At 49.0% G+C, this 21,407-nt stretch overlaps 1 protein-coding gene across 1 annotated transcript in view; it reads left to right on the top strand.

The window, feature by feature from the left end:
• The first annotated feature begins 3,934 nt into the window (after positions 1 to 3,934).
• Zan (zonadhesin) overlaps positions 3,935 to 21,407 on the top strand; it is a 106,519-nt gene continuing 89,046 nt past the window's right edge. Inside the window, 18 exon segments of the mRNA XM_038344470.1 lie at positions 3,935 to 4,006; positions 5,153 to 5,198; positions 6,314 to 6,460; positions 6,614 to 6,885; positions 7,249 to 7,336; positions 9,010 to 9,162; positions 11,190 to 11,354; positions 12,439 to 12,530; positions 13,099 to 13,177; positions 13,288 to 13,434; positions 14,216 to 14,487; positions 15,327 to 15,445; positions 16,054 to 17,224; positions 17,297 to 17,351; positions 18,004 to 18,080; positions 18,082 to 18,189; positions 20,687 to 20,828; positions 21,119 to 21,235. Of these exon segments, the coding sequence (XP_038200398.1) occupies positions 3,935 to 4,006; positions 5,153 to 5,198; positions 6,314 to 6,460; positions 6,614 to 6,885; positions 7,249 to 7,336; positions 9,010 to 9,162; positions 11,190 to 11,354; positions 12,439 to 12,530; positions 13,099 to 13,177; positions 13,288 to 13,434; positions 14,216 to 14,487; positions 15,327 to 15,445; positions 16,054 to 17,224; positions 17,297 to 17,351; positions 18,004 to 18,080; positions 18,082 to 18,189; positions 20,687 to 20,828; positions 21,119 to 21,235 (3,322 nt within the window).

Raw genomic sequence — 21,407 nt, 5'->3', positions numbered from 1 at the left:
GATAATGGAAAAAACCTGAATTAAATCAGCTGGTGTATTTCAAGGATGTGTTAACCTCACAATGGAAACCAGGAGATGTGCTATGTTGGGGAAGGGGCTTTGCTCTTGGTTCCACAGGAGAAGAAAAAATTATGGATACCATCAAAATTAATAAAGATTTGCTTTGAAAAGGAGAAACCTACTGAAACAGAGAAATGACAGCTCATCCACACTGGTGATAACCATACAGGTGGTAAGGAAAGCCATATAGGGTTGGGGCAGGGTTCTGCTCTAATCTTTGCAGGAAAATACACATCATCAAAAATTCCAGAGACCCTGGATGTTTGAATGCTGACAGAAGAAAATAACTATCCACTAAGGAGCATCTAGAAAACAGAATATGGTTTATGAATTCAAGTATGGTTTACACTTATATTTACACACACATATTAATATATTCAGCTGGTTTTGGAGTTAGCTCTGTACTTCTCTAAATCCAAGCGTGTTGTTAAAAGGAACATTCAGAGTTTCTGTCTCATATCAGGAGCCATCTGGTATGGGACAGAAGAAAGACTTTAGGAAAAATTTTTTACTTTCTCCCTGCTTTTTTGTCTATACCATATTCTTCCTTGAATGTATGTTTATATGAATGATGTTTAAGTTTTTCATGATGAACAATAGATTTTCCTACAGATTCTTTTTCTGCAGTAATCTTTGAAGTTTCCAGGAAGAAGATGGGGCCCCTCAGCAACAACTCCACCTAGTTGAGATGACATCGCGATGCAGACAGCGCTACGATAAGACCGCTTCTTTTTGGGGGGTACCAGCTGCTCAAATGGTGCACCTTCTCATGACATTCTGGCCAGAACTCCAAATAAAAACTTTGAAAGAAAAAAATAAAACCTATGCTTGGAAATTGTTTGCAACTATACTAGACAGTAATTTTGAAACTTAACCATCACTTTAATTTTGCAGGATCCCATTAAGAGAACATTGCTCCCATGACAGCAGGAAGCAATTCTAGAAGTCGATGCCCCCATCCCAAAAAAGCTTGTCCATAGGGTTGGGAACACTGTTTAGGGGTTGTTGATTATTACTTGTATTAGATAGAGGGTTGGGGTGAAAAATATGTTTGTTAAAAAGTGGGGGATAGTAATAGTGGGTAATAGAATGAATACTTGTGAGCTATTATTCATGGAAAATTTACATTGGTATAGTTTTTGTATATTGATACAAGTTCAAATTTTATTTGTTACTTTTGTCTACATTATTTGTACACCTATGCAAAGTTATTTTGTCAGATTGAATATATTTATGTTATTATCTCTGTTTATGACGTTTTGTATATATTTTTTCAAGACAGGATTTCTCTGTAGTTTTTTTGGAGCCTGTCCTGGAACTAGCTCTTGTAGACCAGGCTGGCCTTGAACTCACAGAGATTTGCCTGCCTCTGCCTCTCAAGTGCTGGGATTAAAGGTGTGCGCCACCACTGACTGATGACATTTTGTATATTGATACAACTTTTAGGATATATTTTCATATTGCATTATATATTACTCCTACCTCTGATCAAGTTATTTATATATTATTTACATTTTGAGGTCATTGTCCTCATTTGCTGAACATTTGTTTACAGGTTATTTAATATTCTGACATGAAGTTTTAGTCTTTAAGTTATACAGTTATTAATTATTATAGGTCAATATTTGTTTATGTCAGATCAATTAGGTTCTTTAGATATATAGAGATTGTATTCTGCCTAGATAGGTAATCTTCAACCACTTCAAGGGTCTGTGGAACATGGCATTTAAATAACTTAGGGTTCTGTTGACATGAGACATGACTGCTTCTGACAGCACCAATCTATTCCCAAGAGAATGTTAAGCACCGAAGACACTCCATTTGGAGCTTGTTTTCTTCTTGGCAAAACTGGCCTATGGGCAAGGAACTGACAATGCCTCAACCACCGACAAGTTACATGATATCAGGAAATGGATAAGCAGGACTGTCAAATCTTGCCAAGACAAGATAAGATGGTTTTGAAAATTTTCCTGCCTCTGAAAATGGTCTGTCAATTATGCTAGGCCACAGCCAAAGTTGGTTGCTTCAATGTTGCAAAATGAGACTTTGGGTGATTGCTCAGGTAGCTAATTGTTTCTGTCATATATGCTCACTTTGGAAGCTACTTGATTGTACTTCCTGCCTGCTCAAGTAATATTATCTCTCTTCTCAGGCCTTTTATGGGGTTGAAGATTAGATAGTCATAGTTACTGTCCTCTTATGATCTAGCCAAGCCATTTCCAATACAAGACTCAGACTCCTTAGGATAGAATGTTTATTAAAACATTTAGCATATGTTTCTTGCTTAATATTGTTTATGCTAATTGTAATTCTAATCTTATACTTGATATCTGTTCCTAGTGTATATTGTTTTGTATTGGGTTTGGAACTCTCTTACTTAAAAGGGGGAGGTGCTGTGGAAGCTTCTTCTGCTCCTTCAGCCAATAGCCTTTAAGATAATAGCCCACTTGGGCATGATCTCTTTTGCTTTAAAAAGCAGCAGTAGCCCTGCTCTCTCTCTCTCTTGCTTCTGGCTCCACTTCCGACTACTAGACTCTGTTCCTGGTCGTGCAGAGGGCTGTTGTCTAGGACAGTGATCTGTAAGTTTTTCCCCTTAAATAAACAACCCTTTTATTAATCCTAATTTCAAACTGGTGTGGGATTGTTTTGTGACTTACATCTACAGGCTGAGACAGGAGAATAGCCACTTTTGAGGCAATTTGGAGGTGGCTCCAGGCTAGCCCTGGGCTACAGAGTGACTCCCTGTCTGCAAAACCAAACGAAAGGTTTGGAGATGAAGCTCATGCGTGGGTGGCTTGTCTAGTAGGCGTGATATCTGGAGCTTGATTCCTAACACCACATAAACTAGCATGGTAGCCAGCCTCAACTTCACAATGAAGTGTTGGAGGCCAACCTGAGCTACAAGACTCTGTCTTAGAAAACGGAAAAAGGGGTTGACTGGATGGCTCAACTGGCTGCCAAGCCTAACAATTTGAGTTTGATTCTTAGAACCCACACAGTGCAAGGACAGAACAATGCCTGCAAGTTGTGTACACACACACACACACGCACACGCACACACCCTTCCCAATGCTTCCTGGCAACCTGCATTTCTTCCTCTATGAGTATGTCCTTCAATTCTTTGTCCCTCATTATTTCCAGCTGCTCACTTGGCCCTCAACAGCATCTGCCGCTGTCTCCAGTTGTAGAATGTTAGGTCTGAATGATTTTTCCTTCAGAATTCTGCAGCTCTTGTTCCGCTGCGTTTAGAACCCATGGTTGCTACTAAGGAAACGGAGGCCATGAGGATCCCTGGTCCTTAGTATGTGACTTGTTCCTTACTAACTAAAAGGGTTCCCGATTTTCCCTTCGGCCCCGGTAGTCTGAAGTTTCACAAAGTAGTTTCTGTGGCTCTCTGAATCCACGGTACTAGGTACCTTTTAATCTAGAGATCTGGGTGCTTCAGTTTGGGGACAGTTCTCTTGTGTTTTCTTAGCTGGCCCTACCACAGTTATAATCCCAGAATTTGGAGGCAGGAGGATCAGGAGTTCAAGGCTAGCCTGGCCTACATCATGAATCTGAGGCCAGCCTGGGCTCTGTGAGACTCTCCCGTTCCTTTGTTGTTTCTTTTTTAATTACTTTTGTTTGATGTTAGACATCCTGGACTGGTTTCTCTCCCTTCTTCTTTCCCCACTATTTCTCTCTATAACCCTTCTGTCGGTTTTCCAGTGTCAACTCTGGTAACTTTAACTTCCCAGGGACTTCTTTAATTCTGTGACTTTTTTTCCTTTTTATTGGCAAGGTGACAAGAGAGGAGGGCCAGGTTTTTATAAAGTGGCCCAGGACCTTCGCCGTAATCTTTCTCTCTACCTGAGGTCTACCTCCGAGGTCCCCCATGGCTCCTCTAGTTTGGACTCTGACGCTGCTGGTAGGGGCTGCTTGGGGCCAGGACCAAGCACCTGCCCCTGTGCGGTAAGCTGGACTGGGGGCCGGCAGTGACGAATGGGGCAGGGGTTTTCTGGGTGGCATCTGGGGATGCCAGAGGGAGCAGGAAGGTTAATAACAAAGAGGCCTAGCTCAGTATGGGAGTGCATGTCTGCCATCTCAGCAGAGACAGGAGGATCAGGAGTTCAAGGCCAGCCTCGACCGCGTGAAGCCCTGCCTCAAAATAACAAACTAAAAAAGAAAAGAGCTAAGGATGTAACTCTGTTGGTCGAGGGCCCACATGACAAACACAAAGCGCAGGGTTCAAGTCCCGGCGTCACATGAACTTGGTGTGGTGACTCAGGATGCAACACTAGCATTTGGAGGGTGGAGACAGGAGGATTGGGAGTTCAAGGTCACACTTGATTACACATCAAGTTTAGGCAAGCCTGGGCTACAGGGGACCCTCCCTCAAAAAAACGAGAAGACAGAAGACGAGTGGGACTGGGGAGAAGACAACCTACTGGCCAGGATGGGGAGAGCCTTACATCTCCACATCCTGAAAGTGAGGTGACATGCCAAACCGAGAGGGAAAGACAAAGAATTTACAGTCCCCAACACCCCAGGGTGGGCCTAGCTGAGTTCAAGCACAAGGTGGCAAGAAAATGAAAGGTAGCTTAGGTCCCTTGAGCTTGAGTGCAGGGCTTTGGACAAGGAGCAGGTGAATTGTGTGGAATTATGACCCAAGCTGCAGATCGAAGAGGAAGGGTTTCTCTGTGGGGTTTGTGAAGCGTGGAGGAGGGCTGGCTGTGGTGGTGCAAACTTGCAGTCCTAGCACTAGGGGTGAGGGAGGCAGGAGGATTGAAAGCTTGAGGCTAGCCTGGGCTACTCATCCAAAGACCTTTGATTCTAAAAGAAAAAAATAGCTGGGTGTGGTAGTGAGCTCCTGTAATTCCAATACTCAGAAGGTGGAGGCAGAAGAAGAATTATGAACATAAGTTATTCTCCATTCTACAGGGAGCTTGAGGCTAGGCTGGGTTACATGAGACCCTGTGTCAAAAGAAAGGAAGGAAGGAAAGAAGGAAGAAAAAAAGAAATAGTATTAAAATATAATCATAGTCTTATGATAATTTTAATAATGACAAAGGCAATGTGTTTTGCTTTCTGGAAACCAATCCCAAGGAGACAGAACTCTCTGGACTGGAAACCGATGGTGCGCACTTCGAGGGAGAGCTGTGAGTTGGGACCAGGGCTGCTCGGGCCTCCTTTCCCTCCTTCAAGCTCCGTGTTCCCACGGGGAACTCCAGTCCCTAGCACAGGGCTTGTGGTCGGGGCACAACACAGGATAAATGTGCTAAGGGCGGCTTCTAAACAGCCAAGGGCTGAGGGAACAGTGGAGAAACTGTCAACTCCACCTCAAAGATTCTGTTCAGATGAAATATGACAGGCGCGTTGGATACGGTGGCACAGGTCTGTCATCCCAGCACTGGGGAAGCCAAAGCAGGAGGAATCATAAGTTCAGGTCCAGCCTGGGCTGCACAGTAACAAGACCTTGTCTCAGAATAACAAAGCAATTGGCTAGGTATTAGAGTGCACACCTGTAATCCCAGCTCTCCGGAGGCTGAGACAGAAGGGTCTGGAGTTCAAGGCCACTTTGAACTATGCGAGAATGTGAGAACTATTTAAGCAGGAAGAGATGTGGGAGATAACTCAGTAGGCAAAGTTAGTGCTTGCTGCACAAGCGTAAGGACCTGGGTTCGATCCCCAGTATCTACCTAAAAAGCTGGGTTGGGAGCACACCCTGTGGTCCCTGCAGTAGAGAAGCAGAAAGACAGGAGGACCTATCTCTAGTGTTCCCTAGCCAGTCAGTCAGAATAGTAGCATCAATGAGCCCTGGGTCATGAGAGACCCTGTTTCAAAATATTAGGTGGATTGAAGAAGACACCTGGTGTTAACCTCTGCTCTCTACATGTATGCACCATGTTAGCGTGCACTCACTTGAGCGTGCTCATGTGCACATATGCACACATACATACCCCCAAGATAATATAATGATAATAGCCACAAAAGAACACATGCCAAGACAGGGCCTGTCTGACTAAATCAGTCCAGACTCCAGTTTGCGCTCCCTGACTTTGTCAACTACTTACTCTTTTTCCTAGCTTTGCATTTCTCCCCAGGAATTCTATCTCCTGCACCTCTGCTCCGGGTGTGAACGCTTAGTGGTGGCCTTCTCTAAGCTTAGTGACCCTGATGACCCCATCTCCTGGTGTGGCTCTGTGACCTGACCCCTGCCCTCTCTGCCCTCCTCTGCCCTCTCTGAGGCCTCACGGAGGCTCTTTCTTCTCAGCCATTCTCACGAAGTGTGACTTTGAAGATAGCACCAGACCTTTGTGTGACTGGTCTCAAATGTCCTCGGATGATGGGGACTGGATTCGAACGGCTGGGCCCTCCCCCACTGGCACTTCTGGCCCCCCCGGGGGCTACCCCAATGGAGGTAATGAGTCTGAGGGAAGCCTAAAATTTGGAGGACCGTGGAAAAGGGATGAAGTTGGGAGGGGACTACTGGAAGCTGAGCTGAGGGGAGGGTGGAGGGGTCAGCTCCTGAGGACAGCAAGGTCTCAACCTCCCCCATTCTGTCTCCCCGTAGAGGGCTATTACCTGCACATGGATGCCAGCACCTTCCCTCGGGGTGGAGTGGCACGCCTGCGCAGCCCGGACATATGGGAGCAAGGCCCGCTCTGCATCCATTTCGCCTTCCACATGTTTGGGCTGTCATGGGGTGCGCAGCTCAGACTGATGCTGCTCAGGGGTCGGAGGCACCACCGGCCCCACGTGCTCTGGAAGCATGTGAACACCCAGAGTCCCTCCTGGATGCCCACCACTGTCGCCGTGCCCGCGGATCGTGATATACCGAGCTGGGTGAGGCCAAGAGCAGATCTAGAGATTTGGGAGGGAAGGGTCTGGAAGAAGGGGCCTAGGAAGGTAGGCAATGGCAAAGGGGGGGGGGCGGGATCCAGAAGGCACACGTGGAGTTTTCTTGCAGCAAGCCTGGTGACCTGAGTTCAGTCTCCAGGACCCATATGGTAGAAGTCTAGAGCCTCCTCCCAAGACGTCCTCTGACTCTTCCATCTGTGCCATGTGCTATAAGTGAATGTAGTTTTTAAAAAGAGACCTGGATCCCCAGTCATCTGAATTCAGGGTGGACATCAGCAGCCGCAGCAGAGAAGGGAGGCCAACCATGTGACTCACAGGGTCAAGGTCTCTTTGCTCCTAACTCCACAGCTGATGTTTGAGGGCACGAGGGGCAACACCGCCTACCTGGACATCTCTCTGGATGGCCTCTCTATCCGGAAGGGCACCTGCAATCGGAGTGAGTTCCTGTCCCTCTTGGGCGCCTCTCCCTCTCCTGACCCCCGTCAAACATTCTGAAGTAGGGGTGAGACAGCTCAGCGACCAGAATCCTGGTTTCTCATGAACTGAGGCTCCGGGTTTCCTGGGGCTACCTCGCCCCAGAACCCTGGCTCCTAAGGCAGTCGCTCTGTAAGAGGTTCCCTTTCGAGATGGAGGTATAGGGGATATCCGGTCTACAGTGACTGACCAGCACACATGACCACAGGCTGGTCTATCTTAGCACTGGAACACCCCATGTGTCAAGAAACCCTTGGTGGGGTGGGAGCTGTGTCTTAGTCAGTAGAGCACATGCCTAGCATGCACAGAGCCTGGGTTCCATCCCCACCTCTGCATTCAACAACAGGTGTAGTGCCGTACACTTTTAATCCCAGCATTCTGGAGGCAGAGGCAGGAGGGTTCCAAGTTCAAGGTCATCCTGGCCCACATGGCCCGGGGCCTCATTCCACGCTGTCTCTAAAATAAAATTAGGCTTTGGTTCCACGAAAACCTGAATTTGAAGTCACCGTAGGTGTTGGTCCCATCCTATTAATTACTCTGATACATACAGAATGGCCCTTTGAGACTGACTGGAAAGGAAAGGAAAATTCCAGAAGCTATGAAGGGAAAACTCATCGAACACGGGGCCTAGGCCAGATGCTCCACAAACATAACTCAGTTTACAGCTTCACACAGAGCTGATTCCCAGGTTACAGAGAGAAGCCCGAGATGGGCCAGGTTATGGAATCTGGGTCAAGAGTAGCTTTCATGGGCAATAAGAGAGAGGTGGGCTTCAAAGCTTTTTAGAGCTCACTACGGCCTTGAGAGTGAACCTCGGAGTTTAGACCCCAAGCAGAGGCATTTGTTTTTGGCAGAAAGCTCATTCATTTTGATATTGGGGTTTAACCAGGGCTTTGTGTATATTGGGCAAATGCTCTACCACTGAGCCATGCCCCCAGCTTCTGACTGGAGAATTCTGGACAAGGGCCTCAGTCCCTCAGGGGAAGGTCTTAAGAAAATTTACTGCTGAGCCCTGTCCTAAGCCCCATATGGGAGGATTTTAGATAAGTGTCCTGTGGCTACAATGCACTCTTAGCATTTTTTTTTTAACAAATGGGCTTCTTTTAAAAATATATATGGTTTATTTTTATTTCATGTTCATTGATGTTCTGCCCAAATGTATGTCTGTGTGAGGATGTTTTGGAGCTGACATTAAAGACAAGTGTGAGCTGCCAGGTGGGTGCTGGGAACTGAACCCAGGTGCCCTGGAAGAGCAGCCAGTGCTCTCAATCCCTGAGCCATCTCTCCAGCTTCCACTCTTAGCCTTTCAATGGGGAATTCTAGGCAGGTGTTCTATTGCTATGACCCACTTTCCCACTGGGGGATCCCAGGCAGTTGCTCTACTACTGAGCCATGCCCCCAGCGCCTCACTGGGGCTTCTAGGCAGGGGACTACCACTGAGCCATACCCCAGCCCCTCACTGGAGGATTCTAGGCAGGGGCTCTACCACTGAGCCACACCCCAGCCCCTCACTGGGGGATTCTAGCCAGGTGCTCTACCACTGAGCCACACCCCAGCCCCTCACTGGGGGATTCTAGCCAGGTGCTCTACCACTGAGCCACACCCCAACCCCTTCTCTTCTTTCCCCTCTCTCAGTATGCATGTCCCAGGTGTGCACCTTTGATGCTCTAAACAATCTCTGTGGCTGGAGCTGGGTCCCAACTGCCACTGGGGCCAAGTGGACTCAGAAGAAGGGATCGTCAGGGTTGCTGGGTGTGGGACCTGATGACGACTTCTCTAGCCCTGGCAGTGAGTATTGAACATATCTCTTGACTGTCTGGGCTCCTGTGACCTCTGCATCTCTTGCAGTAGCACTCCTAGGTCAGGCTAGGTGAAGCCCAGCAGCTCCAAGCTTCTTTCAGCTCGGAGATCATGGCAAGAAGGCTGAGGCAAGAGGAGTTAAGGTTCAAGAACTGCCTAGTCTACACAGCAAGTTCAAGTACAGCCTGGGCTAGACAAAAAATAAGGGCTAGGGTTGTAGGTCAGGGGTAATGTACTTGCCTAGCATGCATAAGGCCCTGGGTTTCATTCTCAGTGCTACGGAAAGAAGAGAGAGGTAGGGAAGGGGGGAAAAGAAAGGAAGGGAGGGAGCCGGGTGGTGGTGGTGCCTTTAATTCCAGCACTTGGGAGGCAGAGGCAGGGGGATCTCTGTGAGTTCGAGGTCTACAAGACCTGGTTTACAGGAACTAGTTCCAGGACGAACAAAAAACAAAAAGGGGAGGGATGGAAGGAGACAGGGAGGCATGGTGATATATACCCGTAACCCAAGCGCTTGGGAGGCCAAGGCAGGAAGATTGTGAGTTCAGGCCAGCGGAGCCTGGTGAGCACACTCTGCCATGTGGATTTCCTGCTGAGAAGCTGCTGTCTGGAACAGCAAGGTCTGATGAGGACTTCTGAGTCTTTTAAGCCAAAATGTTCCTTCCCATTCATTCCATGGTGATCCCTTCTGCCTTCCTCCTTCCTGTCCTCCTGCCTGGGAGATCTCTTCCGGTTTCCGCTATCCTCTCCTTCCTTTGTGCTCTCACACGAGGCCCTCCTCTTTATGGCCACATAGTTCTTGATCCTCCAAGGATCAAGATGGAGGTCGACCTCAAATGTTTCTTGATTTTTCACTCCCAGTTTATACTCATCTTCCTGGTCTGGGAGATTTACCTTCTAGAAAATTCTTCAACCTCCTCTTTCCTTTCATTTGAAACCCCTGGTAAATCCCATGGTCATTTCCTCTCTGGACCCTTTAGCCTTTAACATCGCGTCTTAAATCAATCATGTTAGTGGTGGTCGTTTGGGCTTTTAATCTTTGCTTTGAGTTCCAATCTCCGGCCTCGCTAGCCAGGTGAAACTCCAGGCTCCAGCAAGCCTGGCCGTTTCTTCCTCACTTTCTACTCCTCTTACTTGCTTTCTCCTTTGCTTTTTGTCACCCACCCCCTTCTGTTTTCCTGACACCTGCTCTTTTTCTTGGTTTCTTGGCCTCCCTCAGCCCAAGGTTCTCAGGGAGCCAATGGGTGTTGGACATGAGTACACATGTGTGTATGAACATGCACACCCTACTCCATCTCCCCTTGTGTAGAAGGAGCAGTGGGCTGCGTTCCCGCCCTGCTCCTGCACGGCTAGCTTTACACCTGAAATAACAACATACAAACTGTATTCATTTAAACACTGCTTGGCCCATTAGCTCTAGCCTCTTACCAGCTAACTCTCACATCTTGATTAACCCATTTCTATTAATGTGTGTAGCACCACGAGGTGGTGGCTTACAAGGAAGATTCTAACCTGCGTCCATCTCGGAGAGGAGAGCTATGGCATCTGCCTCACTGCCTTCTTCCTCCCAGCATTCTGTTCTGTCTACTCCACCCACCTATCTTCTGACCTATCAGGCCAAGCAGTTTCTTTATTAATTAACCAATGAAGGCAACACATAGAAAGAAGACCCACCTACATCACCCTTGGTTACTAGTTGCCTCACTAAGCAAAGCTCAGACTGATTGGCTGTCTGGCTAAGATTAAGAGACCTGAAGAGTCAGCACTGAAGAGACAAGGTTGTGTGGCTGTTTTTGCGAGGATGTTTGCATTTGCTATAGGGACACCAGGTCTTTACTCAGTCCAAGCACTCTGCCAGTCGTGACTGGGTATAACCCCCTCACCACTGCCACGTTCTAAGGCGACATTTGGAGTTCCCCACGGTCAAATCCCTTTCTTCCCCAAGTCCCTACGCCTTTGCCTTGCTTACCGCCTCCTCTCCATCCCAAACATTTTACTTCACTGACTCTCGTTTGCAGGTGGCTACTACATGCTCCTGGACCCTACAAATGCAAGACCAGGACAGAAAGCTGTACTTCTGAGTCCCCTGAGCCATTCCAGTGGCTGCCTGACCCTGTCTTTCCAATACATAATGCGTGGCCTGTCGGCTGGCGAAGGTCTTTTTGCCTATGCTTCATTCTTAGGTTAGAGGAGATCGTTGACCAGGGTGCGTCTGGGAGGGTTGGATTGATGGGTAAATAAGGAGGAATATCTCTTCAGGATCTAGGAAAACTCAATGTACTGTGAGACTGTTCCATGTTTTAGAAATGAGAAGGGCTCTGGGTTCTAGAAAGTAAAAGCTCTGCCAGTCATGGTGGGCCATGTCTATAACCATAGCACTTGGGATGGATGGACAGAAGATTAGGAAGTCAAGGCCTTTGCTACAAAGTGTGTTTGAAGCCATCTTATACTACAGGAGACTGTCAAACAGAAGCAAACCAGTCAGGCAGTTCAGATGTTAAAGTGCTTGTCACACAAGTTTGAGGACCTGACTCCCATGCTCAATACCCACGGAGAAAGCTAAACATAGTAACACTTGCTTACAATCCCAGCACTGGGTAGGCAGAAACAGGATCCTTGGGGGCTCCATGGTCACCTACTGTAGGCTAACTAGTAAGCCCCAGGTCTGAGACACTCATTCAAAAAACAAAACCGATAGCTCCTGAGGAATGATGACTCACTTTGACTTCTGGTATCCATACACAAGGAAAGACATGTGTATGCACATTTGCATATAAACCTGCCCACACATACACTTATGGGTATGCACATGCATTTGTGTGCTCTTGTACACATATGCATACACAAAGCAGCAGCAAAAGCAAGAATGCACACTTGAGTATGTATGCACACACACAAAACGAGAGTGGGAGCAAGGGTGCACACATGTGCTGTGCACATACAAATAAAGCAGGAGAGACACGAGAAATGTAGATAGATAGATGATAGATAGGTGATTGATAGATGATAGATAGGTGATTGATAGATAAATGATAGATAGAGATAGATAGATAGATAGATAGATAGATAGATAGATAGATAGATAGATGATAGATAGATAGGTGATAGATAGATAGCTGAGAGGGGAGAAGGGGAGAAGGGAGGGGGGGGGGAGGCTAGAAGATTTCTTGCATCTGGAGGAATATTGCCCTAGAGTTCTCCATGCAACTTGTCCTTCACTCCAAGTCCCCATAAACTTCCTTCTCTTCTGTTTTTTCTCCATTTTAGGCAACATCCGGAAACACACTCTCTTCTCAGGACACCCTGGACTCAACTGGCAGTCTGTGTCTGTCAATTATACAGGACAGGGACAGATACAGGTACAGAGGGGCAAGGTCCTCATTAGGAGTCCTTGTGTGTGGTAGGTTCTCGTAGGGTTGGGTGAGCTGAGGGTCTCGGCATCAGGAGCAGGCGCTGGGTCTTAGTGGAAATGCTAGATGGGAGGTGTCTTCTCCTGTCAAGGTGACAAAATACCCTAACCAAAACAAGTTAAGGGACAAAGGGCTCGTTCTGGCTGACAGGTCAAGGGTACAGTACACCACAGGGAGGAATTCACGGCGGCAGGAGCCTGCAGCAGCTGGTCCCGTCCCACCCACAGTCAGGAAGCAGAGAGCAATAAGAGCTCGCTGCTGTTCAGCTTCCTCTCACCACCAGTACAGTCCAGGATCCCAGCCAGGGAAGGGTGCCGCCCACGGTGGGCGGGTTTCCCCACCTCAATGAACACAACCAAGTTAATCCCCGCAATAGGCATGTCCAGAGGCCTGTCTACTAAGGTGACTTTAGAGTTCATCAAGTTGATGGTTAATCCAGAGGACTGGAGGATTGGGGGTAGGGCATGGAGGGTTGATAGGCCAGATTACTCCAGGCCTATTCTCCTCTTCTTTTCAGTTCATACTGGTGGGTGTGTTTGGAGAGAAGCCAGAGCCAGCAATAGCTGTGGATTCCATCAGCATTTCTCCCTGTGGGGGTAAAAACAGACCTGGGGAACCTCTGTTGAGTTAGGGGTTGGAGTAATGGGTGTCAGGGGGTAGGGTGGGCACAGTCTGTGTCTCAAATTTTCCTCTTGGAATCTGTTAGAGGGCTTTCCCCAGTGCAACTTTGAAGACAGAGTTCATCCTTTCTGTGACTGGAACCAGGTGATAGGAGACGCTGGACACTGGAACTGGGGGAGTAAAAGTGTACCCACCCCAATCTCAGGACCCCCAAGAGAGTTCCCATATGGAGGTGAGGAGACTGAGGAACCCCTCGGGGTTATGGATCTTTGCATGTACATCTAGCTAGGGACTCGGTGGTGTCATGAGGATGATGGAGGAATTAGGGATGATGGAGGATGTAGGGAACAACCTCCTGCAGGTGTTTGTGGATGAGAACTCAGACCCAGAAAGCAGACTATACCAAGGATGCTCAAGACAGTGGGGTCATTGCAGCCCAACAGGAAACCAGGCTTCCCCATATGGGCATGCTCAGTTGTAGAGCGTTTGTTTAGAGGCCTCCGAAGAGGGGCTGGTGTGTGTCTTTGCATGTATGTGTGAGTGCGTGTGCGTGTGCATCTCAACAACAGAGCACTTGCTTAGCATGTGAAAGTCCCTAGGTTCCACCCGTGGCTTTGGGGGTAGGATGGAGAGGAGCAATAGAGTCTTTGTTCTACCTTGAGCCCAAGACTTCAAAATCCACTGTCTTATTTTCAGCCAAGACATTTGCAGGTGATGCCAATAGAATCTGTAGACTGGGTTTCCCCGTGTCTTTGGGTCTTCCTCAGCTAAGAGTCAGTCCTAAAGGAGCAGAGTGTAGTTGTGAAGCCTCCATGTGATGGGAAGGCTAAGGTGGGGATATTGTAAGTTCTAGACCGGCCTGAGATATACAACAAGACCCTGTCTTAGAAACTAAAGAAAACAGCAAAGAGAAAGTTAGGGATGACTGCAGCAAGCCGCTAGACTTACCTTGTAGGCAGAAATAAGTGTGTGTGGGGGGAGTCTCACCTTTCTGGTTCCCTTCCTTCACCCAGGGGAGCATTATATTTACTTCGATTCAGTCATGTTACCCGAGGTGGGACAGTCTGCCAGACTGGTGAGTCCACCCTTCTGTGCCCCTGGGGATGTCTGTGTGGAGTTTGCTTACCACATGTACGGCCTTGGAGAAGGTACCACGCTCAAGCTCTTGTTGGGGAGTCCTGCGGGCAGTTCTCCCATTTCTCTGTGGAAACGTGTTGGGTCTCAGAGCACTGGCTGGGTGAACAGCTCTGTCACCATCCGTAAGGGACATCAGCAGCCCATGCAGGTGAGAGATGGAGAGTGGGCCTTGTATGTATCTGGGGGTGGGGCTTAGTAAGGGGGTTCATAACTAAGGGGGTGGGCAATAAACTGAGTTAGGAAGGTGATATGTTAGTTCTCTTGGGCACCCGACAGGAGCACCTTATGCAGGGAGAGGGTTATTTCGACTCAGGATTTTTTTTTTTGGGTGGGTTTTTTTTGGTGGGGGGGAGGGTATAGCCCATCATGGTGGGAAAGGCGTGTTGGCTGGGTTCATTCTGCATGAGCTTGCTGAGTGACTTATAAAGATCCCAAAGCAGGGACCAGCACCCAAAGCAAGGCCAGGCTACAGTCATCAAACGCCTGGCTCCCAGTAGCCTATATCTAAAAGGTCCTACAACCTCTCAAAACAGTGCCACTAGATGGGGACCAAGTATGCTTACACACGTCTGTCAGACGCACCCTGGTCAACGATCTCCTCTAACCTAAGAATGAAGCATAGGCAAAAAGGCCTTCGCCAGCCGACAGGCCACGCATTATGTATTGGAAAGACAGGGTCAGGCAGCCACTGGAATGGCTTCAGGGGACTCAGAAGTACAGCTTTCTGTCCCGGTCTTGCATTTGTAGGGTCCAGGAGCATGTAGTAGCCACCTGCAACTACATTTCAGAGTAGGCATTTCAGAGTCAGGTTATAATGGGGGAAGAGCCCAGAGAAGATGCAGACTTAAGGCTCCAGAGGCTGGGGGTGTGATGGATGGTTGAGGTTCTAACCAAGTGACCCGCGGGTAGAGGACAGGCACTGTGGAGTTTTTGAGTTTTTGGGGATTTATTTCCTGTTCTTCTTCCTTTGTCCTCCATTGCCTTCAGTTGCTGCTTGAGGCCACCCGGGGTACCAGCACTGCCTTTGTCGTCGCTGTGAACTTCATCTTGATCAGTCATGGACCGTGTCGAGCTAAGATAAAAGTCGAGGGCCCAGCTTCTTCCCTGTTCCCCGGTATGAGGACTAGAACCTAGTGGCTCAGACCTGCCAGGCAGGTGCACTCTAGTGCTGAGTCACACCCTGGCTTCTCACTAGAGGATTCTAGGCAAGTGCCCTACCACGGAACCACGGCGCCGGCCCCTCACCAGGGGGATCCGAGGAAAGTTCTTTCCTGCTGAACTGTGTTCTCGGGCTTGTTTTGGTTTCACTGTCAGGCAGGCGATCACAGTGTAGCCCTGTTGGCCTCAAACTTGTGATCCTTTTGCCTCAATGTCAGATGGGGCACTATGATGGAGTCTTTGATGGCTTGAGTTTCTGTCGCCAGATCCACACCGTTCCTTGTCTAGTGGTATTGAAGGCAGGACCTATCTCCTGCTCAGTTTTGTGATTCCTGTACCTGGTACCATGTTAGGTGTCTTGGGAACTTTGCCTCTTGAATAAGAGAGTGAAGGTTGGGGATTGGGAACAGAAATAGGGGTGACTAAGTGCCCCATTGAGCCCACCCACTCCTATTTGGGTGAGTGAAAGGGAGGTGGTCTAATTTTGATGAATTTACAGGGGTTTGTTTTTCTTTGTAGCATTCCCACACATGGAGACTCCTTCCGGTTCTCTGAGTCCACCTACCGGCTCTTCTGAAACCATGGTCCCTATGCTCCCCATAGAAACAACTGTTGTCCCTACTGAAGAGACCATGGCCTCCACAGAAAGAACCAGTGTCCCTCATGAGGAGACAACTGTTCCCACAACAGTGGTCACTGCTGCAACAGACGTGATCACCTTCACTTTAGAAGTGACCACTGTCACTACAGAAGAGAGCACTGTCTCTCCTGAAGAGGCCAGCGTCCGTCCTGAGGAGACCACCACCTCTCCAGAAGTGACCACTGTCACTGCAGAAGTGACCACTGTCACTTCAGAAGTGACCACTGCCTCTCCTGAACAGACCAGCGTCCGTCCTGAGGAGACCACCACCTCTCCAGAAGTGACCACTGTCCCCAAAGCAGTGGTCACTGCTGCCACAGAAGTGACCACCGTCACTTCAGAAGTGACCACTGTCACCACAGAAGTGACCACTGCCTCTCCTGAACAGACCAGCGTCCCTCCTGAGGAGACCACCACCTCTCCAGAAGTGACCACTGTCCCCACAGCAGTGGTCACTGCTGCCACAGAAGTGACCACTGTCACTGCAGAAGTGACCACTGCCTCTCCTGAACAGACCAGCGTCCGTCCTGAGGAGACCACCACCTCTCCAGAAGTGACCACTGTCCCCACAGCAGTGGTCACTGCTGCCACAGAAGTGACCACCGTCACTTCAGAAGTGACCACCGTCACTTCAGAAGTGACCACTGCCTCTTCTGAACAGACCAGCGTCCGTCCTGAGGAGACCACCACCTCTCCAGAAGTGACCACTGTCCCCACAGCAGTGGTCACTGCTGCCACAGAAGTGACCACTGTCACTACAGAAGTGACCACCGTCACTTCAGAAGTGACCACTGCCTCTCCTGAACAGACCAGCGTCCGTCCTGAGGAGACCACCACCTCTCCAGAAGTGACCACTGTCCCCACAGCAGTGGTCACTGCTGCCACAGAAGTGACCACTGTCACTACAGAAGTGACCCCTGTCACTGAAGAAGTGACCACTGCCTCTCCTGAAGAGGCCAGTGTCCCTCCTGAGGAGACCACCACCTTTCCAGAAGAGACCACTTTCCCTCCTGAAGAGACCAGCATCCCTCCTGAGGAGACTGCCACCCCTCCTGAAGGGACCATTGTCCCCAATGAAGAGACGACTGTCTTTGCAGAGGAATCTACTGCCATTCAAATGCCCACAACAGGTAAACCACCCTGACCAGGACCGTCACAGGTTCCAGGTGTCTCGATGATTGGCATGGCCCTGGCTACAGGTATAACTACCACAGGTACGGAGAGGGCAGAGCATGAACCTGGAGCACTCTGTAGAAGACAATGAGGAGATTAGGGAGGGAGGTACTTGAAGTAAAAGGCATACACAGACTGCAGATACACCAGCCACAAACCGAATCATCCTCAGCTCCATCCCTCTTTTCTTCCTTCTCCTGACTCCATTCTCCTTCCCTCCCTTCTTACCTTCCTGTCTTCCTACATAGCTCAGGCTAGCCTCAAATTGATGATCTCCTTGCCTTGGTCTCCAGAGTAATAGAATTACAGGCACGTACCACCACACCTGACCTGGACCTGAATATTCCACATCAATGGAACCATATAACATATTTTTGAGCACAATGTCTTCAGGATTTCGACCTCATTACAACATTGGTCAGAACTTTTTGTTTTTGAGACAAGGTCCTGTTATGTAGCTCAGGATGGCCTCAAATCCACTATGGAGCTGGCCTTGAACCCTTGGCAGTCTTCCCGCCGCGGCTTCCCACAGACGCCACCATGCCCAGCTACTTCACTCTTTTTAATGGGAGGATAAAGGCAGGCTTACTTAGAAAAGAATGGGAGTTCAGAGTAGGAGAGAGACAGGGAGGCTACTGGGGCCGGAGGCATCTGTGCAATGGAAGCCCGATGAAGGCTGTGCTTTCCTTCCAGAGAGCTGCCCTCCAAATGCCCACTTGGAATCGTGTGCATGCCTTGCATCCTGCGAGAACCCCAAGCCCCGCTGCCACCCCCCCCTGCAGAACTGGCTGTGTCTGCAATCCTGGATTTTTGTTTAGTAACTATCAATGTATTAATGCTTCTTCCTGCAATTGCTTCTATAGCAACAAATATTATAAGGTATGACTCCGGGGACGCCCAGATTTCCAAAGGGGAATTGATGCCAGAACACCTTGGATCTCGTGCCCCTGCTTTCTCTCTGTGTGAGAAGAGCCTAGAAAGTTCCAGGGTATAAGCTCGAAGAACTGGTTATAAAATGGGAAAGCCATCCATTCAGCACTGGCTTTGGTTTTACAGTGCTGAGGATGGAGCCAAGGACAGCCGGCATTCTAAGGAAGGGATCTGCCAAGGACCCACAGTCCCACCTCTTCACTAGGGGATTTTGAACAGGCACTTTACCACTGAGCCACACCCCAGCCCCTCACTGGGGGATTCTAGGCAGGGGCTCTACCACTGAGCCACACCCCAGCCCCTCACTGGGGGATTCTAGGCAGCGGCTCTACCACTGAGCCACACCCCAGCCCCTCACTGGGGATTCTAGTCAGAGGCTCTATCACTGAGCCACACACCAGCCCCTCACTGGGGGATTCTAGGCAGGGGCTCTACCACTGAGCCACACCCCAGCCCCTCACTGGGGGATTCTAGACAGGGGCTTTACCACTGAGCCACACCCCAGCCCCTCACTGGGGGATTCTAGGCAGGGGCTCTACCACTGAGCCACACCCCAGCCCCTCACTGGGGGATTCTAGGCAGGGGCTCTACCAGAGCTCAGTCACTAGGCATGGCTGGTGACTGGCATAATAGACAGATGGAGAGTTGGGTAGCAGAGCTGAGACATGGATGCAGCATACACCCTCTGCATGACCTTGGGAATGCTTATCTTGTTAAATCTGTTTCCCATGGTTATAACATGCACAGTAAGACCTACATTTGTATTTATTTAGCTTTATTTTATTTTTAATTTTAATTAATTTATTATTTATTTTACAATCCATTACCCCTTCCATTTCTATTTAGGAAAGGACGGGTTTTCCATGAGTATCAACAGCATATGGAATATTAAGTTCCAGTAAGACTATCTCCTCATGTATTAAGGCTGGGCAGGATGACCCAGTGTGAGGATTAGAGTCCCAAAAGACAGTAAAAGAGTCAGAGATACCCCTGTTCCCACTGTTAGGAGTCCCACAAGAGGGCCAAGCTACACAACTATCACATTTTTGGTTCTTTTTAGAGATAGGGTTTCTCTGTAGCTTTGGAGCCTGTCCTAGAACTCACTCTGTAGACCAGGCTGGCCTCAAACCCACAGAGATCTGCCTGCCTCTGCCACCCAAGAACCGGGATTAAAATGATGTGCCACCACTGCCTGACTCATTTAGTTTCTTTTGAGATACAAGTCTCATATGTCCCAGGTGGACCTTGAGCTCCTCAACACCTGCTTTTTCTCCTCCACCTTCCACATGCTGGGTTCCAGCTGTGCAGCGGTCAGTGTTAAGGATTGAACCTAGGATTTTGAGCCTGTCAGACAAGTCCCTGAGCTACATTCAGATCTTCTCCTCCTTCTCCTCTTCTTCTGCCATGTTTCAGTTCCAGCAAGAGGAGGGAAAAGCTATTCCATTTTGTTGCTGCCATTCTGGGCGGAGTCTTATTCACTGCTCTGGGCTGGCCTGGAACTCACTTTGTAGCCCAGGCTGCCCACAGACTTGTGTCCATTCTCTTGCCTCAGTCTTCCAAATGTTGGGATTATAGGTGTGCACTACTACTCTTGGCTCAAGATTCTTCTCTCCTTACCTCACAGTGCATAAAGTTAGATGTGCCAGCACACACCTGTAATCATAACACTAGAGAGATGGAGACAGGAGGATCAGGAGTTCAAGATCATCCTCAGCTGGTTAAGGGAATTTAAGGCTAGCCTGGCTTACATGAGACATGGTGTTAAAAAAATCAACAAAAAATTTCCTTTTTGGTAAAGATATGTTTTGGTTTCATAAAATATTCTGATAAAAACACACAGACTAAAAACAAACCTTGGGAGGTGAGGGTTTACTGTGGCTCACAGTTCCAAGGAACAGACCATCACTGAGAGGAAGTCAAGGCAGCAGGAATGAAAGATAGATGGTTTTACTTTTATACTCTATCTACAGCCAAGAGCACAGGGAGATCAGTGCATGCACGCCTAGTGCCCGGCTGGCTTTCTCCACTCTCATGTAGTCCAGGACCAACCAGAGAATAGGGTATGCACTTTTAGGCTAGGTCTTCCCATATCAATAAGGCAATAGGACGATACCCCCAGAGGTGTCTGCAGGCCAACTTGAGGGCGCTTGAGGCAGGAGAATTACCTGAGTTCGATGTAGTGAGAGCCCGTTTAAGAAACAAAACAAAGCAGGAGGGCTGGTGGACCGGCTTAGCAGGTAAAGGCCCTTGCCTCCGAGCCTCCATCCTGAGTTCCACCCCTTGGACCCCCACGGCGGAAAGAGACAACAGATTCCCAAAGAAAGTTGTTCTCTCATCTCCAGACTTGTGCCATGGCTCAAGTCTCATGGAAACACATGCGCGCGCGCGCACACACACACACACCCTTAGAACTGCGGCTTTCTGACACTCCATCTGTTGCCCTTAGCCTGGGGAAGAATGGTTTAGTCCCAATTGCACAGAACGGTGCCGCTGCTTACCCGGTAGCCGGATGGAGTGTCAGATCTCCCAGTGTGCGACTTACACGGTGTGCCTGCGGAAGGCCGGCGAATACGAATGCCAGCCCTATGGTAAGCACCGCCCCTCGCGCTGACAGAGTGGCAGGGTGCGTGGGACGCTTTCGAATGCATTCGGTAGTCCCACCCCCACGTCTGCATGTGCTGTTCTGACCCCAGAAAGTCATCCCTAATGTCTTTGTAAATCAACACCCTGTCAGAGTCAGTGAGAGCCTGTGGGCCCCACATCTGCCTTGGGTAGTGGAGCTGGGATTGTCTCTGGGTAGGAGGGGCTGGTGTGTGGGATTTTGTCAAGCTGGACACTGGAAATAGCTTCCTACATCTCCGTTCCCTTTCTCTGGCAGGTAGTGCCACCTGCCTGGTCTATGGGGACCTTCATTTTGTCACCTTTGATGAGAGGCATGTTAGCTTCACAGGGACGTGCACCTATATCTTGGCCCAAACCTGTGACAACTCCACAGGTAGGAGATTCAAGCCCGAGCGGCGGGGGGGGGGGTGGGGTGGTGTGGGAAGGGGTTGGGATGATAGAATAAGGGTCAGGCTTGGGGAAGGGGCTGCATTGGACCAAGGCCCTCTGGTAAGCAGCGGTTGGGCTATTCACACACACAGAGGCCGTGCTTTCAGCCCCACAGT

This window comes from Arvicola amphibius, chromosome 10 (genome assembly GCF_903992535.2).
Source record: "Arvicola amphibius chromosome 10, mArvAmp1.2, whole genome shotgun sequence".
NCBI classification, from domain to species: Eukaryota; Metazoa; Chordata; class Mammalia; order Rodentia; family Cricetidae; genus Arvicola; species Arvicola amphibius.
This window is presented reverse-complemented; position numbering and strand designations above follow the sequence as displayed.